General features: G+C 39.5%; 1 protein-coding gene across 4 annotated transcripts in view; it reads right to left on the bottom strand.

Moving 5' to 3' along the window:
• RBMS3 (RNA binding motif single stranded interacting protein 3) overlaps window positions 1-26,656 on the bottom strand; it is a gene marked incomplete at its 3' end in the record, with an annotated part of 439,432 nt that overhangs the window by 33,905 nt on the left and 378,871 nt on the right. For all 4 annotated transcript variants that reach the window (XM_084281840.1, XM_084281842.1, XM_084281841.1 and 1 more), the window contains exon 11: window positions 3,512-3,622. In XM_084281840.1, the coding sequence (XP_084137966.1) occupies window positions 3,512-3,622 (111 nt within the window). The remainder of the gene's footprint in view (window positions 1-3,511; window positions 3,623-26,656) is intronic.

The raw sequence follows: 26,656 nt of genomic DNA, 5'->3' as shown, positions 1-26,656 counted from the left end.
GCTGACACTGAGCAAAATTGTTTGTGACTTTTTGGCTTGTTTGTTGAAAAAAATCTGGCTGGCTTCTTGAAAGATAGCTGGTGGCTCTTTATGGTGCCCTGTTGCACAGTTTTAAAGAATAAAATTAAAAAATACGCTCATAACAGAAATGTATAGTCTATGTCTTATATCTCCCATAAAACTTAGTCCTGCTGAGGTACTCACAGTAGCATTTTTTGGACTTGGCTCAATTTGTCATGGCGTTATGCTCTCATTGCTCCTCTCCCTGGATCGAAATTCAGGCTTCAGAATAAATGAAGTAAAAATATCTCTAAATCAATCATATGTCTAAATAGGTTGTCTATTTGTTCCACACATTTTAATTTTATTTTTTTCCTGGAACAGGCCATGCTAGCAAGATTCAATTTCAAGTCAGGATAAATATATTCAACAAAATTGCTATTGGCAGCCCAAATTCTGAAGTTCTCCTTTTAATTTCTGACAGGAGGAATTCCTGAGGAGCTCCATGATTATATTGCTTGCATGAGGACTTTAACTGAATATGGTGCTCTTGGTGTTTATACCAAAGAGAAATCCTGTATGCAACAAAACAGGGTGTCAACTGAGATTTATGAAAAGCCTGTGGATATTGTAACACCCATCAATCATTAACTCTTGAAGTTTTCCATAAAAGACTTAAGATTTTTAAAGACAACAAACATAGGCTTACATGGTACACCTCTGCATGTATTTCAAGAAGTTGTCAGGGAATGCTGTGACCTTGAAAGATAGGATGGTGTAAAGAGCTACAAAAATAAAGGACTTTCTTTACTTTCAGTTACAGTAAAATAAATCCGGGACCTTTTTATCACCCACTAGATCAGTCATGCCTTTGAGAGTCCTTCTTGTGCCTCCCTAAATAAGAAATATCTACATTTACAATGGCTTTGTTATTAGTATAGTAACATTGGTTTCAAGTCTGACGAGAACATTAGCAAGGAATTTCCTAGCTCACATTAAGATTGTGAGAAAACAAGACCGGGAGACTTAATGTCTGCAAGAGTCATGGAAATGAAAATGTCAAACAGAAGGAGAAATTCATAGGAACTGCCCAGCAGCACCACCAGAATTCGTTTTCCATTTCCTTGTCTTAATTTTTAAACATACGTCTGAATGATGGTAATTACGCAGAAATTCTCACTAGTCATAGTATTTCCTACAATTTAACCTGCTCAGAGGGGAAAAATGCTGATATTAACTTTATATTAACTTTTAGATGTAATTCCTACTTCTTTTGATTACTGAATGAAACATTTTAAATAACAGGAATAAACAACAAACCACCATATTAAAGATTTGTCAGAAATAAATACAGAAGTCTCAGATCTCAACAGCTGCTTTTTTTTTTTTTTTTTTTTTTTTAAGGGGGAAGAAGACATTAGAGTTAGAATTAAATTCAACAGATAAGAAAGAGGGAAAGGAGAGGGAGAAGGAGAACATAGCAACAGGAAGAGAAGACTTAACAGAGTTGATTATGTATCTTTGTTAAGATGTAGCTTTATACAGTACCTTAATCAGCAACAAAAATACTTGGAAACTGTTCCTATAGATGAGCATCAAGTAGAACACCAAAAAAAGGAATGCCTGAACACTTCAGGGCTAACCAATAATAAGCATGTTATTAAGGACATTATACAAATGCCTCTTGAACACTGACAGGCATGAGGCATCAACCACCCGCCTAGGCAGCCTGTTTCCATGCTTGACCACCCTCATGGTAAAGAAATTTTTCCTCATGCCCAGTCTGAACCTCCCCTGATGCAGCTTTGAGACGTTCTCTCACGGTCTGTTCTCAGGGAGCAGAGACTGGCACTTCCTCAGAAAGCTGCAGAGAGCCATGAATAAGTTCGTCTCTTGGCCTCCTCTTCTCCAGGCTGACAACTCTTATGTCCACAGGACATGCCTTCCAGCCCTTGTACCAGCTTTGTTGCCCTCCTCTGGATGCATTCAAGCACCCTGACATCCTTTTTATGGAGCCCAGAACTGTGTACAATATTAAAAGACGAGGCCACAACACTAAATACAGCAGGAGAATCACCTCTCCTGACCAGCTGGCTGTGCTGTGTTTCATGCACCCCAAAATGCAGTTTGCCTCTTGGCTGCCAGGGCACCCTGCAGGCTCACATTGAGCCGGCTGTCGACCTGCACCCCCAGAGCCCTTTCTGTTGAGCTGCTCTCCAGCCACTCATCTCCCAGTCTGTGCCTGTATGAGGCATTACACTCTCCCAGGTGCAGAACCCAGCACTTTCCCTTCTTGAACTTCATGCCGTTGCTAATCACCCAGTGCTCCAATCTATCTAGATCCCCCTGCAAGACCTCTTTTCCCTCCAGGGAGACAACAGCACCTCCTAGTTTACTATCATTGGAAACCTTGCTGAGGATGCACTCCAGTTGTGCATCCAGGTCACTGACAAAAATGTTGAACAGGACTTGAGCCCTGGGGAACACCTTAGTGACCATCCGCCAGCCAGATGTAGCCCCAATTACTGCAACCCTTTGAGCAGCACAGTGGTGAAATAGAAGAAACAAATTTTAAGTACATAACAAACCTTTCATATAATTATTACACAGAATGTGCTTAAAGACGTGTAAGTATAATGTTTATGCCAGTGTTTTTCTGAAAATATATATGTATGTACAGTATGCACAAATTCACTTAGTAAATGACTGTATATTGTATATAGACTGCCGGTATTACTAAAATATTTTAGTAAAGTTTCAGACAGTTTTAATAATTTTTATTAAGACTATTTTTTGCCTTTCTCTGACTCTGGAGTAGTTAATTGAGTCTGACTTACACAGCTTAAAGAGAAAATAACTGTTGAAATATGCATGTTTAAATATAATTTACTGGAAACACAGCTGACCTTGACCCAAAATCACATTTTGGAGCCTCGAGCAAACTATGTATTGCTGTCTGCTACGGGTTAAAAATGAATGCCAGATCCTATCACAAAGACAGAACTCCCATTTTCCAGCAGTATAAAACTTTCTTGATGCACAAGCAAGGAATTTTGCGTTAAAAACAAACAAGCAATTTTTTAGAGGAGTACTTCCATATTCAGATACAAATTAGTACAGATAATTCCTGTTAAGTACAGAGAAACTTTTGTTGACCTACTGTTTTACTACTTAATCAGTTCTGTTCCTTATAATACCTAATGGTGACTGTATGATGGTTGTAGAAATGTATCTGTAGATACATGTTTGCGTGAGGTAGCAATATGGGATATTGTTTGTGTAGGACATCGTGTTTGAGTCATGATAAAAGAAACTGATATGTTCACTTGAACAGGGCCAGACATCTTTGGACACAGAGAAAATAAATAAACACATAAATAAAACACAACAATATTAAACTACCAAGCATTGATGGACTGAAATCTCAAGAATAAGAAAAGGTCTTGAGAAACTCAGCAGTCAATTAACATTTTGCAAAATATAGAGTAAATAGTATAATCTATGATCTTACCGTTCCTGTTGTGCCCAAGGAAAGGTGGTTCATCTGTTGGGTCAGAGGGCCCATCATGCTTGCTGGCTGCATTGACATAGTGTGGTCCATTGTTGGTGTTATCACAGCACCCTGCAAACACATATCATTTACACTTCAACATTTTCCCTTAAAAGAAAAAGCAGCATTCTCTTAGTGAGTGAACCTGGCTGAAAACTTGACATGAATCTTAAAAGAGACTAATATATCTGTCAGAGAAAATATGTTTTGTTCCTATTGACAACCAAGCTACACACATATATTATTTGTACTACTAATGAGGCCATTTTATGTCAGTTCCAATTAAGTGTCATTTTTTACCTCATTACTTCTGACAAACAAATACATATGTTCTTTCTATGATGAATGCTACTGTACATTGCAAAATGCCTGTCGTTTATATTTTTCCATATCCTATACAGACCAATCTTACAGACAGAACACATATGTCCCCAGTTTTCTCTGACTTCTAAAACGTTCAGTCTGTGAGATCTTCAACCTATTATGGTAATTGTCTTGGATTTTTCCAGTCTCAATTAAGAACCCTTACTCATAACATTTTATAGCTGATTGAGTAAGACTAGCTATTGACAGCGAGTGTGGTAGTGACACCCATTTAAAACACATACACAGCATTTAAAAGCATTTTTCTTCTCCTCATGAAAAACAAAGACATTAATAACAAACAGCATATGAACTAAAGCAAGAACAAAACTTTAAACAAAAATTAAACAAAAGGCATGCCAGAGCTTTGGAGAAAGCTTCTTTGTCATTCATATTCCTCATTTTTTGCTCTCCCACTCCCCAGGGCCCCATATTGGTAAACTCATGCCTTAGTGACGAGCTGATTTTCCTCATTTCTAAGGTGTAAAATGCTATTTTCTCTATTGGTTGGAAAAAGTCGGTCAGAAAGAGGGTGGTCTGCTCCTTCTCTTGCAGACAGAGAAATAAGGAGGTAATTTCAGCTATTTCATCATATGGAATAGCTCTACTTTGTGCATACTTGTGTGAATACATTAGAAATTCGTACACAGAACCACTGCATTAAAAAGCATGGGAAAAGGTGGATGAATCCATTTTTCACAAGGGAAGTTAACACTTTTTCTTTGAGATCGCTGATAAAACCCACTTGTAAACAGGAATCTAAAATAAACCGGTTCCAAAAAAAGCATAGCAGACCTCTTAAGTATCTATCTCACATTTATGTAGACCTATGTGGCTGCCATGCCAAGCACCAGATAAAACCAAAGCTTTCAAATTTTCAGTTGCACATTAAAAATAAACAATGATAACAACAACCACCAATGCTGGGGGAAGTACCAATCGATTTTTTTTTTTTCTCACCTCCCAGTAATATTTTGTCTATGCACATCCTATCTGAGAAACTGAGATTTCGCAGTCTCCGCAAACTTGTTACTTGCATGCAAAGACGAAGAGGAGGTAGGTTCAGCTTGGTCAATCCTCTTTGTAATGCCCCAGCATACAAAATACATACACACTTGTTTCATGTCACATACTGGATTACACTTCTTGCACTGACAACGGTCCCTAGAGAAATTTGGCAAATTACTAAGAATACCTTAAATGGAGGCTGTATCTGTCCTGTTTCCAAATAAATACTTATAAAACTAGCCGATCAATGTGCAAGTATCAAACTTGCAACACTTGTGAATACTTTTGCATCTTTCTTCACTATACTAATTTGTACTGGTTTGCAGCAATTACAATGATTAACCCATAGAGTAACTCATTCTAATGAGCTACCACTGTGCTGACCTCCTTTGCTAGCAGGGGTCCTTGCAAATCAAGATAGTCACAAACTTCCACCTGCAAATTTCTTTCAGCATAGTGGGGTTAATATACTATTAAAAACATTCTTCTTTCTTCATCACATGTCATTGTTTTTTTTTCACGCTGCTCCTCTCTTTTTGGTGAAAAATCTGCCCTTTTCCTGGAAATCTGATATCTGCTCTGCAGGACATACACTCACTCTGTCCATTCTGCATTCACCACATTGTCAGTGCAAGTGTCTGAATTAACACCATGCCCAAGGAAAGATACGTTCAAAATTCAGTGATCTGGGATACCAGGGCTGCACCTGTAGAGGAGCACACAGCCTGACAGGGCCCTGGGACTTGGGCATCCACCTGATCTTCGGTTACAATAAGAAATCATGAGCATTATGCCTAGAACAACCCACACCACCAAACATTTTTACTGTACCAAACCATAAACGCTTAAACCAAGTTTGTCAACTGAAAAAGTTTTCAGTTCCCTCTACAAGCAGTTTTCTCCTTTGGCTTAGGGATGGACAATTGCCTCAGAGGTTTCAGTACAGACCACGCTGTGTTGTGTCATGGGATAAGCAGAAAGTCACAGCCACACCACAGCTTCACGTAGCCCTGCACTGCTGGCAGTAGTGGCTGTAATTAATTTAGGATCTCCCAAAGCCTTAAAATACCTACTATTCTTTTTAGAGATGGTTATTGCAAAGGTATGGTTGGAGAAACTTGCTTTGATTACAAATGTGTCAGACTGAAAACTATGTATAAATTCAGGAATCTGAAAATGAAGGAAGGGCAGTAGTGAAGAAAGTCTTGCGGTTTAGTGTAGCAAACAACATGACCAGACACACAATGGAAAAATCTGATAGAAAATGTTTTTCACTAACTAGTAAGCAAGAGAGTTTTGCAAATAAAATACTCACTTAAACAGGGACTGGAGAGAAAATACATCAAGGACAAAAAATGACTCAAATATACTATATATACACTACTTTTAAATAGAAAATGCATATATTCTGGTCTCTAAATATACACTGTTTAAGATGTTAGGAAAAAGGGTTGGGACAACAAATCAGGGATTTGCAGCTTTCATGAGACAGCTTAATGTGTTTGAAACTGACAGTTACCTAGAGCAGAGAATTACACGCATTTGCCAGTCCATTAATTCAACAGAGTTTGCAGAATCCTCTTGTGATCACGTAGGGAAAAAATTATACTTAATTAAGGAAATATCGTCTGGTTGTTAGGGTGACACCCAGTCTCCAGACCATAATGCGTTTCATAATACATGTTGTCATGTCCGTCCATATTCAACTTATTTATCTGAAGAAGACAATGATGTCTTGCATCAGATATTACCATCATATTAAAAGTAATTTGATTCGTTGCAGTTTATAATAGGTAGCTGCTGATAAAAGTCTGCTTGGTTACTGGCAAAGGCTGCAGCAAACATACTTTTCATCTTCATCTGCTTGGATGTCTGATTTTACTGAGTCTGTGAGCTTTATAAGGAGACATATGAGCATGGCATAATACTACTGAAGGCCAAGCTTAGCTGAAAAACCTGCAGGAAAAATTATGATGAAGTTTTTGCCACTCTCATTGCCAAAGCAAGTAGTTGGCCTGCCAGTTCCTTAGGTCTGCCCCTGTTGCCTCAGAATGATTACATTTTTCACAATTCCTGCAAGAAACCGGTTACTATAATGCCTTTGAAATTTGGCAAGATATTCTTGGCATATGATTTGTCAAACAATTCTGTCAGTGCTATGCTGGCTTAAAAAGAAATGAAGATTAATAGGTCAAATGGTAATGAACCAATGACACAGAAGAAAACGTATGACTTTTGCAACACTGCAATAAACCCAAGATCATTTCAGTGACATATAGACTTAGATTCCCCTGCACTTCATTTGAAAGGACTTGCTGTTTTAAAATGTTCTAAGCTCTGTGGACATACCTTTCATTAAAAAAAAAAAAAAAAAAAAATATATATTTATTTTTGTGTATTTCCCAGTTTATCACTTGCAAAGAAAGATGCCTGTTTTTACCAACTACAAGCAGTGTACTCTTCCTGTATGGCAACAAACTGAAACCACAGGAAGAAAACTAAATACAGCCTGTTTATTATATTAAGTGAACTATCCTGAAGTACTTGCCAATGCCAAAAGACATCAGTTGTAATAAAGTTTATATTGATGCGGTGACACATGCCACCTTCTGAGCCTTGAAGGCTGGGAAAGGGACATCAGATATAAAAAGTGTATTAGGGGCTTTAGCGAGAGAGAGTTCACTGAGTGATGCTCTTGGGGGCCGGTGGGAGGAAGGATTAGTTAGTCCCAGCTTTCTAGAATAATGAACTGTATTAAAGGCTTCTGTTTCACTCCAGTGTTCTCAAACTGATATTGGATTTAAGGCACAAATACCAGCTGAATAAATAGTTTTTGAAGCTTACAGTAAGCATCAGCTTATTTTAAAATTTACTTTATTTAGGAAGTTCTAACAAGTTAAATATACTCAAAAATTCTACCTTGTAAATACTGGACAATGTGAAGTCAATAAACATTACAGCAGCAAACTTACTTTTCAAATTATTTCAAAGACACACTGTGCAGTCATATAACCACTGGGTCATTCCATTTGAAAAAGTTATTACCATACTACCAAGTGAATGTCTTTATGTTATCAAGAACATGTTGTTTCTTGGGGTTTTATTAAACTGACTGAAAGGATGACTTTCCTCAAACTTATCAGATCAGACTTGTCTATCAAGAATTAATATGAAAAAATCCAACATGCGTACTTTTTTTTTTTTTTTTTTTTTTCAGATAGATGTACTCTCTCTGCATGCAGAATAAATGACAGCCATATTTCTATTGGTTTACTGCTCAGTCTAGACCGGGCTGCTCTTACAGGCAGCAGAAAACATATAGTCAGTCCCCTTGTCATTGCAGCGAGCCATGAAGTCCTCCGAACTGGCTGTTAAATGACCAGCCTTTCATGACTACAGTAGGTACACCAAAGGTAGCTGTGAAATCCTCTGCCCTTTATCGTCACCTTTGCTGTGGATACTTGTTGATATGCCATAAATACCTATTCTATTTAAAAGTCAAAGAAAACTTATTTTTATACTTTTTCCTCTTTCTCAATGAAAAGTTACCAATTGCTTTGGCATTTACTGGATGATCAGAGATTAAATTATTATCTGAGTATAATGAGGAAGATCGGCCAACAATCTATATTCTGCAAAGCTTAGGATTTGGTTTCATTGCACTGCATTGTTGAATTTAAAGGCTTGCTAAAATGGGGAAACGAACAAGGAAGCACAAATACTGCACTAAATTCAAAGCAGCTTTAACTTTGGAATGGGAAAATGCTCCTATAGACCTTCACCAACTCTGAGTACTGTTTCTGTGACAAATAATAAACTACAACCTTGTAATATTTCTAATTTCAGGCTTAAATTCAAATTCTTATCTGACATCACCTTCATATTTTAGTCAAATTTCTTTGCGAAAATGGACAAATTTGCTTCTCCATGCTTACTTTTTTTTCTTCTCTGTATGTTTGAGAACTTCTTTCTTCAGCTGGAATTACATGTCATAAGTAAAAGAGAATTACTTCCAAGAAGTAACTTGTCCTAAAGGATTAAGTATCGTAAGTTCTGTAAATAAAGAACAAAGATGACCCTTTCATATGCTTCATCTTTCCTACAACAATAGTCAATGTTCTCAAGTGTTTTTCCCCACTGATTTTCTTGCTTGTAGCTATCTGTTCTGTCTCTTACTTTGAAACACAGATTTTGATAATATACAGATACTAGCATGCCCACATCTCTCAGTGTCTAAAGTGACTTTCACGTGGTGACTTAAATCTTTCTACCCAAAATAAGATCTCAAGAGAAAGTCCGTTGAAGAAAAGTACAGTATTTATGAAGGGAAAATATAATTGAATGACTGCAGGGTCTCTGATGCACAATTTGATAGCCCTGTACTATACCTTTGCTCTTATCATCTATGCACACAGGCTGGACCACAAGCTCAAGTGTTCCCTTTATACTGTGAGGGAAACAGCAGTTTTAACACCCTTCTCCAATTTGCCACAGGAATAAAATAAAGTTACTGATACTACTTGCCTGAAAAAAAAAAAAAAGCCCCCCCCATAACATGAAGGGGCCTGTTGCAGGTAGGACATGACCCGCTGCATTGGGCATCCAATCTTGCTGCATCCAGCAAGAGCTGGAACAGGCAGAAAGGCTACAGACAGCTCTCGGACACTCTTCTGATCCACTCTAATGGGGAACACATTTCTTTTGCTTTCTTCCTATCCTTTGGTTTATAAGTGCAGGTAGCTGTATGCTGGTTTTGTATAACACTGCAATAGTGCTTTTGCTCTTTCAAGAACAGTTATCGTTAACAAAAATATCCTCACGACGCTCATGTGAGGCTTAGCATCCCCTGCCGACAGAGGAAACACAGAGGCTGTGATTTACCCTAACCACTGGAGCATGCAGAACAAATCTTCTCTCCTTCCCACTGTCAGATTTCACACACACAAAAGTATCATTTTATTCCATGTCAAAATAAGTACAGATTTCAAAACCTCAGTGCTATTAACAAAAACAAGTCTTTATTTCCTGCACAGAACTCCTGATCTATACCTAATTAATGTGTGACACATGCCAAAGCATTGTGCTTGGCAATTCCATCCTGTTTATGCTTTTAAGCATATTTTCTGATGTGGACTAATTCCTTCAACCACTGTTTTCCAGGAGCTGACATGCCATCCTAAGAAGTGGGAATCAGGAGTCACTTTGCTGTAGACTAGCTTTTCTCTGGATTAGAATGGAGTTTCATCTATTAAAGTGAAATCCCAATAAATTTCCTCTGAGCTGTTCTGCTGTGTTCTAACCCTTCAAGCCTATAACCACGTGAGAAAATTGACTAGATGGCACATCTTTTTCTAACAAGGCGCAAAATGGAAATTATTAAACAGCACAATTAAAGCACAAGTCAGCATTGGTGTTTAGCCTAAATTTTCAATTTCTTGTCTTAATGGGTTAAAAAAAAATCTTTCAAAAAGAATGCTATATTTGCATTTTCAATAATCTAATATTTTATCTACATACACATCTGCGTATGTATATACACCATATAATTTTGTATAGGAAAAAAAATGGTATCGCCATTTGTATTACACTCACTGAGGCTATTGGGTTAGTTATTTGACACTGGTTTTTGAATCACAAAATCATATAACCACTTAGTTTGGAAAGACCTATAAGATCATCTAGTCCAACCTTTAACCTAGCACTGCAAAGCACCATTAAACCACGTCACTAAGCTCTATATCTAGATGTTTTTTGAAGACCTCCAGGGATGGTGACTCAACCACTTCCCTAGGCAGCCTGTTCCAATACTTCACAACCCTTTCAGTGAAGAAATTTTTCCTAACATCCGACCTAAACCTTTTGTGGCGCAACTTAATGCCATTTCCTCTTGTCTTATCACTTGGTGTTTGGGAGAAGAGAATGATCCTCACCTCACTATAGCCTCTTTTAAGGTAACTGTAGAGCATGATAAGGTCTCTAAGCCTCCTTTTCTCCAGGCTACATCCACAGCCTCACTCTCATCCACCAAGTAGATCACCTTGTTGTAGAAGACCAGGTGCATCAAGTAGGACCCGCCTTTCATAAACCCATGCTGACTAGGCCTGATCACCTGATTGCCCTTCAGGTGCTCCATGTTGGCACTCAAGATAGTCTGTTCCATGAGTTACCCTGGCACTGAAGTCAGACTGAAAGGCATGTAGTTTCCCAGATTCTTCTTGCAGCCTTTCTTGTAGATGGGCATCACATTTTGCTAGCTTTCACTTCACAGGGACCTCCCCTGCTAGCCAGGACTGCTGATAAATGATGCAAAGCAGCTCGGTGAGCACTTCCACCAGCTCCCTCAGTACCCCCAGGTGAATCCCATCTGGCCCCTTAGACTTGCATATCTCTAAGTGGAGTTGCAGACCACTAACTATTTCCTTGTGGATTATGAGGGCTTTATTCTGCTTCCTGTCCCTATCTGCCAGCTCAGGAGGATGAGTACTCAGAGAACAACTGTTTTTGCTGCTAAAAATTGAGACAAAGAAAGCATTAAGTACCCTAGCCTTTTCCTCATCTCTTTTCACTATGTTGCCCCTCACATCCAACAAAAAAAAGGAGATTCTCCTTAGTCCTCCTTTTCTTGTTTATGTATTTATAAAAACATTTTTATTGTCTTTAACAGCACAAGTCAGATTGAGCTCAATTTAGGCCTTGGCTCTTCTAATTTTGTTCCTGAACAGCCTCACATCTTTGCAGTCCTCCTGAGTTGCCTGCCCCTTCTTACAAAGGTCACAAACCATCTTTTTCTTCCTGAGCTACAGCCACAGCTCTCTGTTCTGCCAGACCAGTCTTCTTCTGCGCTGGCTCGTCTTTCAGCATGCAGGGATGGCCTGCTCCTGCACCTTTAATATTTCCTTCTTGAAGAATACCCAGCCTTCCTGGACTTCTCTGCCCTTTAGGACTGCCTCCCATCGGACTCCACCAAGTAGTCCCCTTAACAGGCCAAAGTCTGCCCCCTGGAATTCGTGGGTAGCAGTTCTGCTAACCACTTTTCCAATTTCTTTTCCAAGAATTGCAAACTCTGTTAATTCATGATTGCTATGTTCAAGATGGCCTCCAACTTTCACCTCACCCGCAAGTCCTCTATTAACAAGTAAAAGATCTGTCAGGGCACCGTCCCCAGTTGGCTCACTCACCAGCTGTGTCAGGAAGTTATCTTCCACACACTCTAGAAACCTCCTAGACTAGTTCCTCTCTGCTGTGTTGAATTTCCTGCAGACATGAAACTCACAGTCCAGGATTTATGATGACACTAGAAACTAAACCCAATAGTGATTGTTTAAATTTCCTATTTCTGAGCAACATTCAATAAATATTGAATAAGACCTTCTGCTACTGGCTAAGAACATTTACTTACTTTATTTTACTCAAGGAAATATGCTTGAAATACATGAAGAAATGCCTAAAAGAAAGACTTGCCTTTGGAGCTTGAGTTTGGATGCAGAGAGGCAGAGTTTGCTGGTGACATGAGAGCATGTTTAATGTGGTAGGACCTTGGCCTTCCCTGGAATTGAAGTGTTCCAGGCAAGGTGAGGCAGCCCTGCCTGTCTGTGCGTCTCTGCGAAGTCATGACAACAGACATTTGATCAGACCAAATGTCTGAGGCACTGTGCCGTTGATCTCTGCTTTTTTGGCGAGATTTAGTACATAGGTCATTTGCCAGGCACCAAGAATGGCTAACTGGGTTTGGAGAGGAAATGTCTGTAACATTTTTTCTACGTTCACTTCTAGCCTCAATACTGCAGCGGCCAGTGACAGGAGATCATCTGCGATATCTAGCAGATGTGCTGTGTTTCATTTCCTGCCTGAAACCAGGAGGGATTTGTTCTGTGTGAGCTGCAATCTACCGGCTGTGCTGGAAGAAAAGATTCACTCATTAGAAGGACAAACACTGACACTGGGAGACATCAGAAATGCTAAGGAACTGGCTAACAAGAGAAGGGAAAGAAAGAAAAAAAAAAAAAAAAAAAAAAAAAAAGGAGAGAAGACTAAGTAGTTAATATAGCCCTATGTATCAACCAGAGGTAAGATGACAAAATGACATCCTACACAACTGGAGCCAGAAGAAAATGGTACAGCTGTGCAGGGTATTAACTCGATAACAGTAGAAGGACCTGATTAGAATCACAGTCTCAGATGGAAATGTCTGAAATATAACCAGCTTTCTGAAGAGTGAGGCACTAGTACTTGACAAAGCCCCAAGGAGATGTGCCAACGTGGCAGACAGTAGAGCTCTCCTCTGTGAGATCCCTAATCCCTGAGAAGACAACAGGAAGAATGGTCAAGGGGTAGGTGGATATCAGGGTGTTTCCCTGGACAGGCTCTTTACGATAGATGGTCAGTACAAATGAGAATGAGCTCATGGTTCTCACACAGTTGCTCACAGACTGCATCGTGACCCTTGTGATGTTGAGCCAAATGTAATTCTTAAGCAGTTGAGAGTTAAATCCCAGGCCAGGCTCAAATCCGAGTTGTACCCTTAAAGCCATGCTGATGCAGATTCTGCCAGGTTATCCAGCTATCCAGCTACAGGAGAGGACAGAGCCACCTGGATCTGCTGAGGCTGATACTGCTGCTCTGGAGTTCAGCTACAAATTCAACCTCCATCCTTCATGACAGCATGATGTGGAGCACTGTCATCTCTTGCCTATAAATTATGTCTGAACTCCTTTTTATGCAGCTCCTACACAAAGGAATAATAAACGTATGGAGGCTGAGAAAATCATGTTCTTTCCCTCTCCATCCGAGTTCCCCAATTTTAATGATTTTAAGTTCTGGAAGGCTGATGAGGGGCAGAAATATCCACATCATCTTACCATGAACCCTTCCTATCCTACCCGTTAGGAAAGACAGAAAGTAGAGAATGATGGAAATGAAACCATGAGTGAGTCATGCATTTTTCTGAAGACTTGCTTCCAATCAATAATAGTTTTCAGACAGAAGTTGATAGGTGGAAATTCTGTACTAAGTCACAGTTCATATTATATATCAATTCAGTTCCAGAACACAGTGGTTCATTGTGATCTGGAAATCCAGAAAAGCCTCCTCATTAGAGAGGACAAATACAGAAATCAGTATCTCTGTCATGTTCTGTTAGATTCATAATCTGTTATGTTAGATTTAAACACAGCCCTCTCTGACACAATAACCAAAACTATCCCAGCCCTGTCTCTACTCTCATTAAAAAGAACAAGTTTTCAGAGCTTAAACACCCTGCCCCAGGTCCCAAATTGTGTTTAATTTTCTGGACTCTTCACCACAAAAGTAACCCCTCAGGGAAGGGCATGGTGAAATGCACTCCATTCAGTATTGGGATTTGCCCTGTGACTGATTAAGCCTGTCTACCCAGCGGAGCCAGCTTGGTGACAGACCTCGAAAACAAGACTGAGGTACGAATCTTCAATAGTGAAGACTGTGAATTCCTATGCTTCCCTTGTGCCTTTACAAATTTTAACCATGTTTTACCTGCTGTTAGCACTCATTTTACAAGCCAATTGCTACCAACATGTGGCTTTTGCTGCACCTGGACAACTCCACCATCTTCAGATGATGCCCTCAGTGACATCTGTGCAGCTTCCCATCGTTTTGAACGACCAATAATACATGCACAATCTGGGCAAACTGGTGCTTCAAAAATGTCCTTACCTAAAAATTTTACAACAATCACAGAATGGCTGAGGTTGGAAGGCACCTCTGAAGATCATCTAGTGCAATGTCCCTGCCAAGCAGGATCACCTAGAGCACGCTACGCAGGATGACATCCAGGTGGGTTTCGAATATCTCCAGAGAAGGAGACTCCACAACCTCTCCGGGCAACCTGTTCCAGTGCTCTGTCACCCTCACAACAAAGAAATGCCCTCTCTTATCCAGCTGGAACTTCGTATGCTTTTGTCTCTAATGCATGAGAGCAAAAGAAGACAGTAAAGCTGGTGGCAGGCAGCACAGGGAGCAAGCAATTCAAAAGTAACCACAGTTAAATCAGCGAGGTAAAACTGATGTAAATGGAATCAAACCCAAGCCATCACTTTTGTATCAGAAGTCAAAAAATGGAGGGTGAATACATTTTCTAAGTAAAAATGGGATATTTTAGTCCTCATTTGCTTTAAGGTACTTCCAGTGAAATCAGCTTGTGTGTAAGCCTTCCTTCTACCAAGGACCTCTAAGTGCTTTACAAACAGGGTGATATACATAGATCTCAGGAGCTGGCCTATTATGGGATGGGTATGGATCAACATTTGAATTTTCCCAAGTCCATGAGTGTTCAGACTAGGGGTGCAACCTGGGTCATTGCAATTTCTGGCCCTAAGGAAACAGGTGGTTTTGATCACGTACTCCAGTTCAAATTAATTAATAAAAGGAATCATTTAATCTCTCAATTTATACTGTGAAGAGTTGAAATAATTAATAGAAATGGTTAGCCTAAGTCGACTTTGCTCCACACTTCATTTATTTTCTTTCCAAGGAGGATGAAAATACTGAGGAAACGCACTTAGATCTGACCCTTGTGAATAAAACTTCATGGTGCAAAGTGGTCCAGTCAAGTTAAAAAATAGACATGAAAAGTTCAAAAATGATAGATTTTGGATATTACTAAGCTAAACTGAATAAAAAGTAAATAACTGACCCTACAAGGATTACTTATTTTCTTTTTAATACATCTGTACTGATTAAGAATGACTAAATTGAAATATTTCCCCTTTTTTTGTCCAGATAAAGTCACTCTTGGGCTGAGATCTTCCTTATAAAGTTTCTGCCTGGAGCACATTTTTACAGCTGAGTTATTATCCTTAAAATATGAGTTCATACTGGAAATGCTGGCAGCCCTCTTAACTATTGTATAGCAGCGAGCACAGCTGTAACATGTTAAATATGTTGAAAGTACATGGGGGGAACAGAGTGGCTCAGAGGGCTGGTAATAGAATAAGGAGTCCCAATGCTGGGTCACCGGGTTCGGTTGTTGCTGAAGTTTGCTGGGACTGAAAGTCATTATCAAGCTACAGCTGTTCAGTTCTGTCCAGGCATCAGCTACCCAGAAAGACACACTCTCCATCACAAAGAGACATCACTGCGACTGGTGGTGTCCAACAGCCTCCCCTAGGGCAGGAGTCAGCTCCATGTAGGAGAGCACTGATGATATGAAGGGGAGAGGCTTGCATGGTCACTGCCAGATCGATGGAGAATGTTTACCTGTCACTGCTGTGTCTTTTCAGGATGTTCTTCTTTATCAAAAACTTGTTAATTACCAATGACTGGTCCCAAAACAGCCCGTTTTCTACATTACGGAATGGAGCACATCCATCCCATCATACTGCCAGTTTCAGAGGAATTCTGGTGATACTGGTTAAATGAAGACAGAAAGCAGATGACAAGGTACTTTGTCGGCTTCCCAGTTATTGGAATGCCTAGAATGACCAAATACTTTATTATTACGTCTCTCTACACTGACAGCTGGTAATCTCTCGCAATTTGCCTCACATTACAATCCATTTCAACCTACCTCAAAACAGTCACCAATTTTTGCATAAGCAGATAAATACAGAAAGATCTGCATATTTCAGATTCAGGCTACCTCCTCAAAAGCAGCCTTTTGTTCATCAATGAAAGGACCCACCAAAGCAACGTGAACAAATGAAGTCTGGTTTGGCTGCTTCATTTTTCTAATGTGAATGGATTTATTGGAATAAATTAGGCAAGTCTCTTTGGCACCCATTATTTATATGTGCTGCAGTAATATCTTTAAAAAGTTTTCATTTGTTATAGGTTTTTGGAGCACCATTTCCTAAGAGCCACTATGTCCAAGCCCATGTGAACACACAGCAGCCTGACCCTGATGGTGATGTTCTCCACACACAGTCTGTCTTGGAGAATTTTAGGTTGAAGTCAGAAATGCTTCTCTGGGATTCTTTTCTGATTATCTTTCAGCTATCTGAATATTGCAGAGGTGCTCTGCTTTTTTATGTGAGAAAAATACCAAAGGGTCTGTTTTATTTTCTCTAACATCTAGAAATCAAACTACCATTGTGGTCAAAAGGATGACACAATGACAAAAAATTCATAGTTCCTAAGGACTATCAAAAAAGAGCAGGTCAAGAATTGTCAAGGTCTTTTTCTGAACTCTGCTCTTGCCCAACAGAAGTCAATTCTTCAGGCTAGCAGGCAGCTGACTAGAAACTGTCTACTACAAAATACTGTTGTCAAAATGTCTTGGGCAATACAGAGAACCTTGCACTGCTGCCAGAGAATAATAAGCTGGCTGCCACTACTGTGGTGAACGTACTAGAATGAGTCTTTGACCCAAATTGAATGATCAGCCTTTTGGGTGGCACAGATTGAGCAGCTGAGTCAGACGTGAGTTCAGGGAGAAGTTTTTTACACAAAGATAAAAAAGGGCTTTGGAGGAATGATCTGTACTATAAAGCTAGAGAAGAAAAAAAAATATAAAATAAAAGCCAGCCGGACAGTACATGAATATTGCTGAGATGACCTGTAAGTTATTTAGAAAAGACACTTTGAGGGAGAATAAAATATCCTGTGAATTCAGGTCACACGTGGCATATAATTGTGACCAAAAGAATGAAAAAAAAAAAAAAAAGACCTGTCAAAATGCAGTGTTTCCACCACATTTCAAATGACATGTCATTTCAGAATTTATCTAAATTCGAAGGAAAAAAAAGCCTAAAATTAGTTCAACAGCCCAGAAATGAAAATAAAGATTATAGCTATTTTGTCTTTGTTCTTCTTCTCACCCTCTCCCCATTCCCTCAGTTTTCTCCTGGAGTTGAGTCAAAACAACATTTTCACAACTTTTTCCATGTCACTACCCTCTCCCTCTGCACATTTTCACTTCAGGACAAGTTTTAGCATTATTATTTGATTCTATCCACAAAGCCAAATTTCATTATTCACAGAGTACTATATATGTAATAGTCTTGTCAGTCCTAGCCAGAGGCAAAGGGTAGCCTCAGAGGAAAAGGAAACAAGAAACATCTAAAGGAAGATAAATAGGAGTGAGATGATAGGCAAATGGGTAATACTCCCATCTTTTCCTGAGAGTTGTGTGGATAGAAAAAAAGAGGGCTCTAATTAATTCCAGAGTGATGGGGACTCAAGGGCTGGACTCTGTGCGCTGCATGGTTGTGAATCTTCATTCCATTTGAACCCCCTTCCTCCAAAAACCAAACAAACCCTTGTTCTGTCTTTGACATCAAAAGACACAACATAACTAACAGCAGATGTTCCGATAAACTCCAGTAGAGACCAACATCTTGGCAGCCATATTTCTGTTCTGTAGTGGCTTTTCCAGGCACACAGAAAATCCATTTGTGGGCCTAAAAAGTACACAAAATGGTTCTCTTGTAGTATTTATTGTGGTATTTTCTTGTTCTGTTTCTACTATCTAGGAACTGCTGTATCATGAAAGACCCTGTTCAGTAGTTTTTCAGCCCTGTGTCACCATAAGGGATTATAAATCCAGAGTAGTGCATGAATGTGAATGCTTGAAATTGGAGTTAAATGAAGACAAATTTTTAGCAGGAGCCATTTACAATGTCAAGGGTTAAAACCTCCATAAACCAAGAATCACAACAACATACAGATTTTAGCTTAGCGAATTTGAAAAATTTGGCTTAAAATTCTGGGCCCATTGAAATCAATTAGAGCTTTGTCACTGACTTGAATGCTACCAGGATTCCCCACTCTTTTAATCCTCAAAGATGAAGCCGAATGGTACGTTACTATGCAGATATCCAATAGATTTTTATACTACAGACACACTGTCATTAATTAATTATCCAGGCAGAGATTATTTTGCTCTCATTTTCAGGTTTAGACCTCAATTCAGTGATATTTTTTTCAACAACTCAGATTTAAATTTGGGGTGGTTTTTATTTTCTGCAGTGCTTGCCATACAGGCAACCTATGGCTGCCTGAAGACTTGTTTAACCAAGAAAGACAATCTTATTTTATGGCAAGACAGTCATCTTGTCTAGAAGCTGAAGTAATTAATAAAGATAAAGCCAACCAACCTGGGAACAGGAAGGCAGCAAGTCTAATAACAACTTCCACTATGAAACCGTCTAATAAATACTTGTTATGCAACTTGAGAACAATCCTTAGGCTGAAATGTTGCCATAAATTATTCATATGAAAGTTTTGGACAGTAAACAAATTTATGAAGATAATGATCTCTTTGCAATTCATGAACAAAAAAGGGGGGAGGGGTCAATCCCCAGCATAAATTGCAAAGTGTAAATCCACCAGCTGTAGGCATAAAGTACCGATGCAGAGATTCACTGCAGAAATTGTAAAATAATCCCTGTGCATTTTCTCCTTCCAGAAAGACGGCTTTGAAGAGCAACTGCAATCCAAATAATTTAGCATATTTGCTGTTCTTGACCAGAGCACTAATCACAAGTTGGGAATCAGAGCCTTTGGACTATAATGGTTGAATCAAATCAGAACTGTGCACAGCATTAGCCCCGGTCTGCATAAAACTAACAGCAAGCAAGCGTGAAACCTTTGTTGATACAGACTGCAAGGGGGTTGTTGCAAGTTTGGGAAACATTGATGTACATTTTTGTTTGATGTACCAAACTGCTTTTCCTCAATTGAGGATCCATACTGAGTGACTAGGTGGTTTAAAAAGCTGAATGAATTTCACAATGGCAAAGTTTACTTCCAGTACATTTATTTAATGGCTCAGGCAACTGATGAAAGGGAAATAAAAATCTGATGAGGAGAAAAAAAATTAGACTAGAATCTAGACTCCCCCAGGACAATTTCTTGTGCTTTGTATCCTCTGTACTGACAGACAACATATTTGCTTTCTAGCTAATTACCAACAAGACTAAAATTTTACATCTTTGATGTGTATGAGATCAAAGAATATTAGGAAATAAAAGTAACATTAACATAATTGTCTTGTACAGCTATAATAAACTATGACGATGTACACAATCAGACACCCTGCTCATCAGGAAAGCATAAACTAGAATCAATTGAACTGAACAAAAATCTCAACTTTGCTTCCTCAGCAGCTTCCCACCTCTCCTGACACCCACCACTTGATCGCAGATGTACAGCCAGCGAAAGATGCATTCTCCCAACAGGCTCGTCTGACGCCCCAAGACCCTCAGGATCTCCTGTTTCATACGTTGAGCTTTACAAAAATGTGCTGCCTCGTGCAGACACAGAAGGCCAGCAGCTGGGAGAGAACTAAAGGACTTCCAGGTCCAAAATCACATATCTCTACTACTCGATCTAAAGGACTAATTTCTATTTGTTTCTTTTACTACTACTGCCCACCTTATATGCATACAGACTGAGCACAAACGCTCTTTGGGATCACAGTTTGGCAGTGCAGGCTTTTCTTAATGTGCGTATAGGATATGGTCCCCATCCATCAACCCTGTGTCTTAGTTAGTATATTTGCTTTAGAAAAGGAGGAAGGGGTGTTTTGGTATATGCCTGCATATACCAAATTCATTCTTACCATGGCTAAAATACTGTGTTAGCACTACTATATTTTCTTTAAACCATCCACAAGAACAACACTGACCTGTGAAAACCAATAAACAGCTGGTTTTGACTGATCTGTCTTCAATGTTTATACATACGTTGTGCTCGTTTAGTCCAAAAATACCTAGTATTCCTACTTTCTTATCAGCTCAGATGTGAGAAAAAATAAAAGGCAGCCAAAACTAACTGCCTCTTAAGAGTAAAATGAGGTGGGAATGTTTGGACTACTTCTGCTCATTAAGGTGACATGAAAGGTCCACAGCTAGGAGCTGTGAGCTACTCCTCGGAGCAAAAACATTTTGAAGGTTTTATTTGTCATCAGGTGGCAGTGACAATGAAAAATGTCTATTGCACTTTAAGACAGCTGGTAATAAAACAGTGTGGGGAACGACTGACAGAATAACAGTTATTGTACCAATGTAGCTTCTACGTTTTACAGCCACTCAGCTGGAATTATACCATTGTATTAAAAGCGGTTTAGGGTATAAAAAACATTTGGTACAGAAGGACTCTCCCCATCCCTATTGCTGTATCAGGAATCAGACTAACAACATTTGGGAAAAGCACGTCTTTTGCTTTTTTGAATGTAGGTATTTTTACTGTGCAGTTTTGCTTTAGTTCACACAAGGGCAAGCCTGAAAATGTTTCCTTGCTGACAACTGCCTCATTCAGCACCCTTGCAAGCAGCTCCCAACAAATTGCAGTCTTCAAAGGCACATTGTTTTTGTTTGTTCTCATTGTAACAGATGTTTTGTATCATGTACTTCAACGAACTAATTCATCTGCAGAGGACCGCCTACTCTGGCTGGTGTGCATCCAGCTGTGGAAATAGCTCAAGTGTCATCTGTGGCCACTTTCATTCCATTCTTCTGATCTCACAGGATCTCAGTGACCGCATCCAAGCCCATAAAAAATAAACAGACCTGAGAACATCCTTTTAAAAAATTTCCAGCGGAGGAGTAATGCTACTCCAGGCAGGAAGCCTTTCTGGAAAGAATGTAACTGATGCTGAAGGAAGATTCACTCAGCTCTGGAAGTCTCCTCCACAACATGCTGTTTTTATCATATGAACTACCCAGTCAATATTAAGAAGCACTGGAGCAATGTCATGTGTGATTTTGATGGTGCTGAGAGCTTCTGACTAACTCAGTGCCATATCAATTAGCCCGAGCACCAGGCAATCAATCACCACTTCCCTAAATGTACTGAGCTCCCATTAGAAGCTGCATATACTGTGAGGCCAGCTCATCTCAGCACACTGAGCATTTTTATATACTGTGGGTCTACCATAATATATTTCTGAAGTAGAAACAAAATCAATCTGAATTGCTCTGGAGTGGAAACATATCCCATTAATAGCTGTGCACCAGGATTAAAATGTATTAATGGATAAAAAATAGTCTGTGTCCTAAGAAGTCAATTACTGCTTTCTTGAAAGTGACCAAATAAAATATCCAATACTAATAAAGAATAGACTTTCTGAAAATGCCTTTAAAGTCAGCTGGGATCACTTCATCACAAATCAAAACATGTCTGGGATGGTGCAACCATTCCCTGATTAACTTCCTTAGAAGAAGGAACAACAAGTTGTGCTCTCAATTTATTGAGAAGTCGACCACAGCTTCCCACAGGAAATAAGTAGTTCCTGATAAGATGATGATCGTACACTTCAATATCAGATCCACTGGGTTTGCTAATTACTTTCAAACCACTTAGTCAAGTCACCCATTAAGAGGAAATGATTCAATTGCAGACCCACTGAACTGAGAAACTAGGTGACCAAAACACCTTGTAGAGCTTGAATTATCCACCTGTATAAGAGGGCTCACAATATGTCAAACCAAGGAGTTAATTTCGCTTCTGAGAAGCAACTGTGGCTGCATTTAATTAGACAGCTTGGCAGGATTTTTAATACTGTACAACACCAATTATTGGAATATTTCAGAATCATTTCAAAAGACTTCGAAAACCTTCAAGAGAATTAGAGCTTTGTATCAATCATCAGAACTGATTCATCACTTTTAGGAAGTTGCACCCCAACTCTCTTAACTCTGCAGATGAGATTTTAAAACCTGCCGGCAACCATGCTACATTTTAGAGATGATGATTCATCTTTTCACTTCTGATCAGATATACCTGATTCAGATTTGCCATCCAGGTGTACCTATGGGGCAGCTGTTTCAAGGTCTAACCGAATCACAGCAAAAGGCTCAAAAAAAGCTCACTGCAACCCCTGATATTTACTGTAGTTCCTAAGTCAGAGGTTGGCAAATTGACTCACTCACAGGGAAACTAAACAATTTCACATTAATGTGCAATTAATCACTGCACTAATTAACCATTGATACCTCGAGTTAAAATGGGTGCCTGTCAGAAGACTCTTTTGGGACTTCTAAGTCTGTCTGCCACACATTCTAACCTTCTGACTGTTCTGTTGTTGCCTGGCTTGGGCTCCCACTTTGGAACATGTCATAATGATAGATATCATTCTTTGAAATAGAGAAAATACTTCTCAGAGGGAAACCACTATATTTGAGCAAAATTACTGTCCTTTAGAACATATAACATACAAAAGCAATGCCTGTGTGCCTGCGACATGCCTAGGACTTATACTGGATATTGGAATTATTAACTTCAAAGAGTTTCACCACTTCTATTTATCCACATGGATTTTACCAGCACAAAAGAGTTAACATAGCCTTTTCTTCCATGAAAAGAATTAATGTGGCATAATACCAGGTTACACGTAGTCCCAGCTTGGCCGAGAAATTGAAAAGAAAGAGCAAGGCACAATCTTATACCACTTGACACAACAGCACTCACGGCATTCTCCCACTTCCTCCTTTACTTCTCTGTTGAACAAAATGATGAAAGGAGGCTCAAAGAGAATGCGAGTACATTGGCATACCAGGGAGACAAGCCCATATCATCATCACAGAAATGGCAGCTGCAGAAACGCTTACTCCCTATTGCTTCTCTCAGCATGGTGCAAGTCTGGACGATGCTAACTACAGATCATGGCTAAGCACTGGAGCCCATACCCTCAAAGCTATGACCTATACTATTATTTAACTGGAAGAGAGAAATATGGGTGGCATGTAAAACACCAAGAAAAATGATAAACAATGACCACGATACATCTAGTCCGCATGATAGTAAATTCTCTCAGATTATGATACCTAAAACTCTCCAAGCTCTATTGTACAATCTTTACAACAAGCTCATTTGGCTTCTAGCAAAATCACCCCCAATATTCAGAATGAGTGTCATTTATATACATTATTTTCTTTATATTATCCTAGGGGAAACATCCATGGTTACTATTCACTGACGTACAAAGCCCAGAAGCTCAAAGATGTGCACACCATGCACAAAGTCCCAGCAAGAGGCTTCTTGGTTTAATATCTGAAACTGAATTTTGTCACCAACGGAAAAATGGTCTGGATTTACTAGCTTGGAAAGTGGAGGCAAAACAAAGAAAGGAATAAAACTAGTACAGAGGGCCTGAGAGCTATCCCTAGAGAACTGCACTTGCTTGTATCATGAACAGTGGTACAGATCAGAAGTAGGTTTGCTGTTGTGAGTCCAAATCTGGGCACGAAGCCCTAACTCCCATGGGGTAGCAGAAACAGCACCAAGGCTACCTTTACCTTTCCAGAACAATTTATTTCCCCCTCATCTCCCTGCCCTAAGCACTGACTAAATTTGGCCCCATAGTCACCTTCCATTTAAATCAATGTCACCAAGGGGTTGAGCACCTGTGAAGATTTAGGCTGAAATGTTATCAAATCGGATATCAAGTGAAGGCTCAGGCATGTGAACTGGGTGCTACTGTCTGCAGAAGGCAGCATGAAAGCATGGGGACTGCACAAGTCTTTCCCTTCAAGTTCTTATTATTCCTGTGCTGTTTCTGAGGGGAAGATGTGGCCTGTCGCAGCTTTATCTATCATGCCGAGAGGCTTTGCGGGTTGAACTTGGAGTGGGAGTTAGCGAGGGAGCTAATACAGCTTTGCTACTTCCACAGACATGAATCAGGGAGAATTGGCACTGCGTCTACCTGTCTATCAGAAACACTCAAACTCCTCCTGACAAATGTCCACCCCCTCCTCTCCCTGAAATGAGACCTGTGACAAGCACCAGGAAACCCTCATTGCCTCCAACACTTGATCCCCATTCAAAATGAGTACACCTCGAGCAATTCTCCCCTTTCCACAGGGAAAATTTCTTCCAGCAGGAAGAAATGTCAGTGACGCAGTGCATATAATCACGCTCATCCCAAAACACTGCTGGCATTCCCTGGCCACTGGAGCCAGGGCTAGCCAGGAGCAGTCCCAGCAGCATAGATGGACCAGCTTTACCACAGCAGGTTTCTCCCACTACCTGCCACTGGGAAATATGCCTCGAGCCCCAACCCTGTCAGATGTGGGACATCTGCAAATGTGACGCCCACCCTCTTGGCTAGGGGCTGGCAATAGTCTAGCAATTTCCAAAGCTGCAAGCAGGAGCCTTTTATTGATCGCACTAAAGAGGAAGGCTATCAAGCTGGGAGCTGACACAGACTCACATCCTGTGTGGATTGGGCAAAGAGGGGGTGCATAATGATTTACAGATTGTCGTACTGGAAAAGTACAAAGGCTGTTTGAAAGCAGCCTGCTTGTTGTGTGAATCATACGCAACCCTTTTGTCCCACCACTGAGATCAGTAGCAGGGTGTCAAACCTGTGACCCTCAGCTTTGAGCTGAAGAAATCATCCAAGTTATCCCGGACCAAGCCCTGGATGAAGACTCCACACGTGTTTTTTCTAAGTGTTACAGATTTCTAGGAGGCAGAAGTAGACATCTGATATCAAGGGACACAATTTTCTTCCCGATTTGAGACGTGTGTGTGGTGCATAGAAAAAAAATACATCTTCCACACATTTGCCCACTCTGAAAAGCATAATAGTGAAGGGCCACACCTGGGATTTTGGAAGTTAGAGACAGGGTTTCTTCTGGACAACAAAGTGATGTTACAAAAACTCTCCGGTAACTTATTTAAAAGGCAGGGAGTGGGAAAGCTGTCAGCAGATATCCTTTAACTAGGTACATTCAAGGCTGTAGTCAGTAATAAAGAATAACAAATTGCATTTAAACCACAGTTAGAAGAAGTGAAATTTCAACCGGTGATTTCCACTTTTCTTTCAGCAATGGGTGATTTGATAAGAAAGCCTACCGTGCTGGAAGTGCATCTCTCTTTGGCAGGTAGTCCAAAAAATGATCATTCAGTGGTTTCGCTAAATAACAGCTCAGCACTCTTTCAAAATTCCTCTGACTCTGTTGATATATCACTGTGTTGCACAACTCATTTCCATCAACCTACTATGAAGCAGTCAAGGAATGTTCTGTGTTTATACTATTGCATTTCATTGTTTGCTTTCTCAATCATGTAAGAAAAAGAGGTTGAAACTATACTCTCAACAATGTTGCAGACACCACTGATTCTTAACAAGAAGCTTTTTGACACACACTGTTGAATGCATGGACTTATAACAGTCTTATTCCTAATTTATACTGGTTTGAGAAGAAAACAAGGCCATGAGGTTACAACCTGAAAACTGTAATTCAATGATCAGTCTGCTTAACCTCTTTAGGAGCGAAATCAGTTTAGGAAAGATACACACGATTAGATCTAGATTTGTCTCTGTACTGAAAAGCTTAGGTCAATATTACATTCTTTATAAAGACATTTGATCTGAAAAGAAAGCATTATGTCTAATAGAATAAAAAATGAATGGCAAATACTGTTAGAGTGCATTCAATAATGAGCTATTACTTATGATAGCTTGGAAGTTTCTAGCTTCCAGGATGTCAAATCTTAGTGTACTTTTATACACTGATACATAAAAAATAAATAAATAATAATAAAATAATAAAAAAAAAGTTTGAACTTTCTCTGCAAAAGTAATTTAAAAATAATTATGTTATTAAGATGCCTCACCAGTTACAGTTGAGGAGGTGTTAATTAGTCAACCACTTACTCAGACACCTCAGTGAGTATATCAGGAATGAACATGGGAGAAAAAAAAGAAAAAAAAGAAAAAAAAATAGGACAAAAAATGCTACATCTCACAAACCAGAAGTAAGAGTCACTAAAAATCTCCAGAGAGCTGGCAAATGATATTCAAACACCTAACAAAAG

The sequence above is a fragment of the Netta rufina genome (assembly GCF_964035555.1).
Source record: "Netta rufina genome assembly, chromosome: 2".
Classification (NCBI taxonomy): domain Eukaryota; kingdom Metazoa; phylum Chordata; class Aves; order Anseriformes; family Anatidae; genus Netta; species Netta rufina.
Note: the sequence above shows the minus strand (reverse complement) of the source record. Positions and strands in the feature narration are given on the sequence as shown.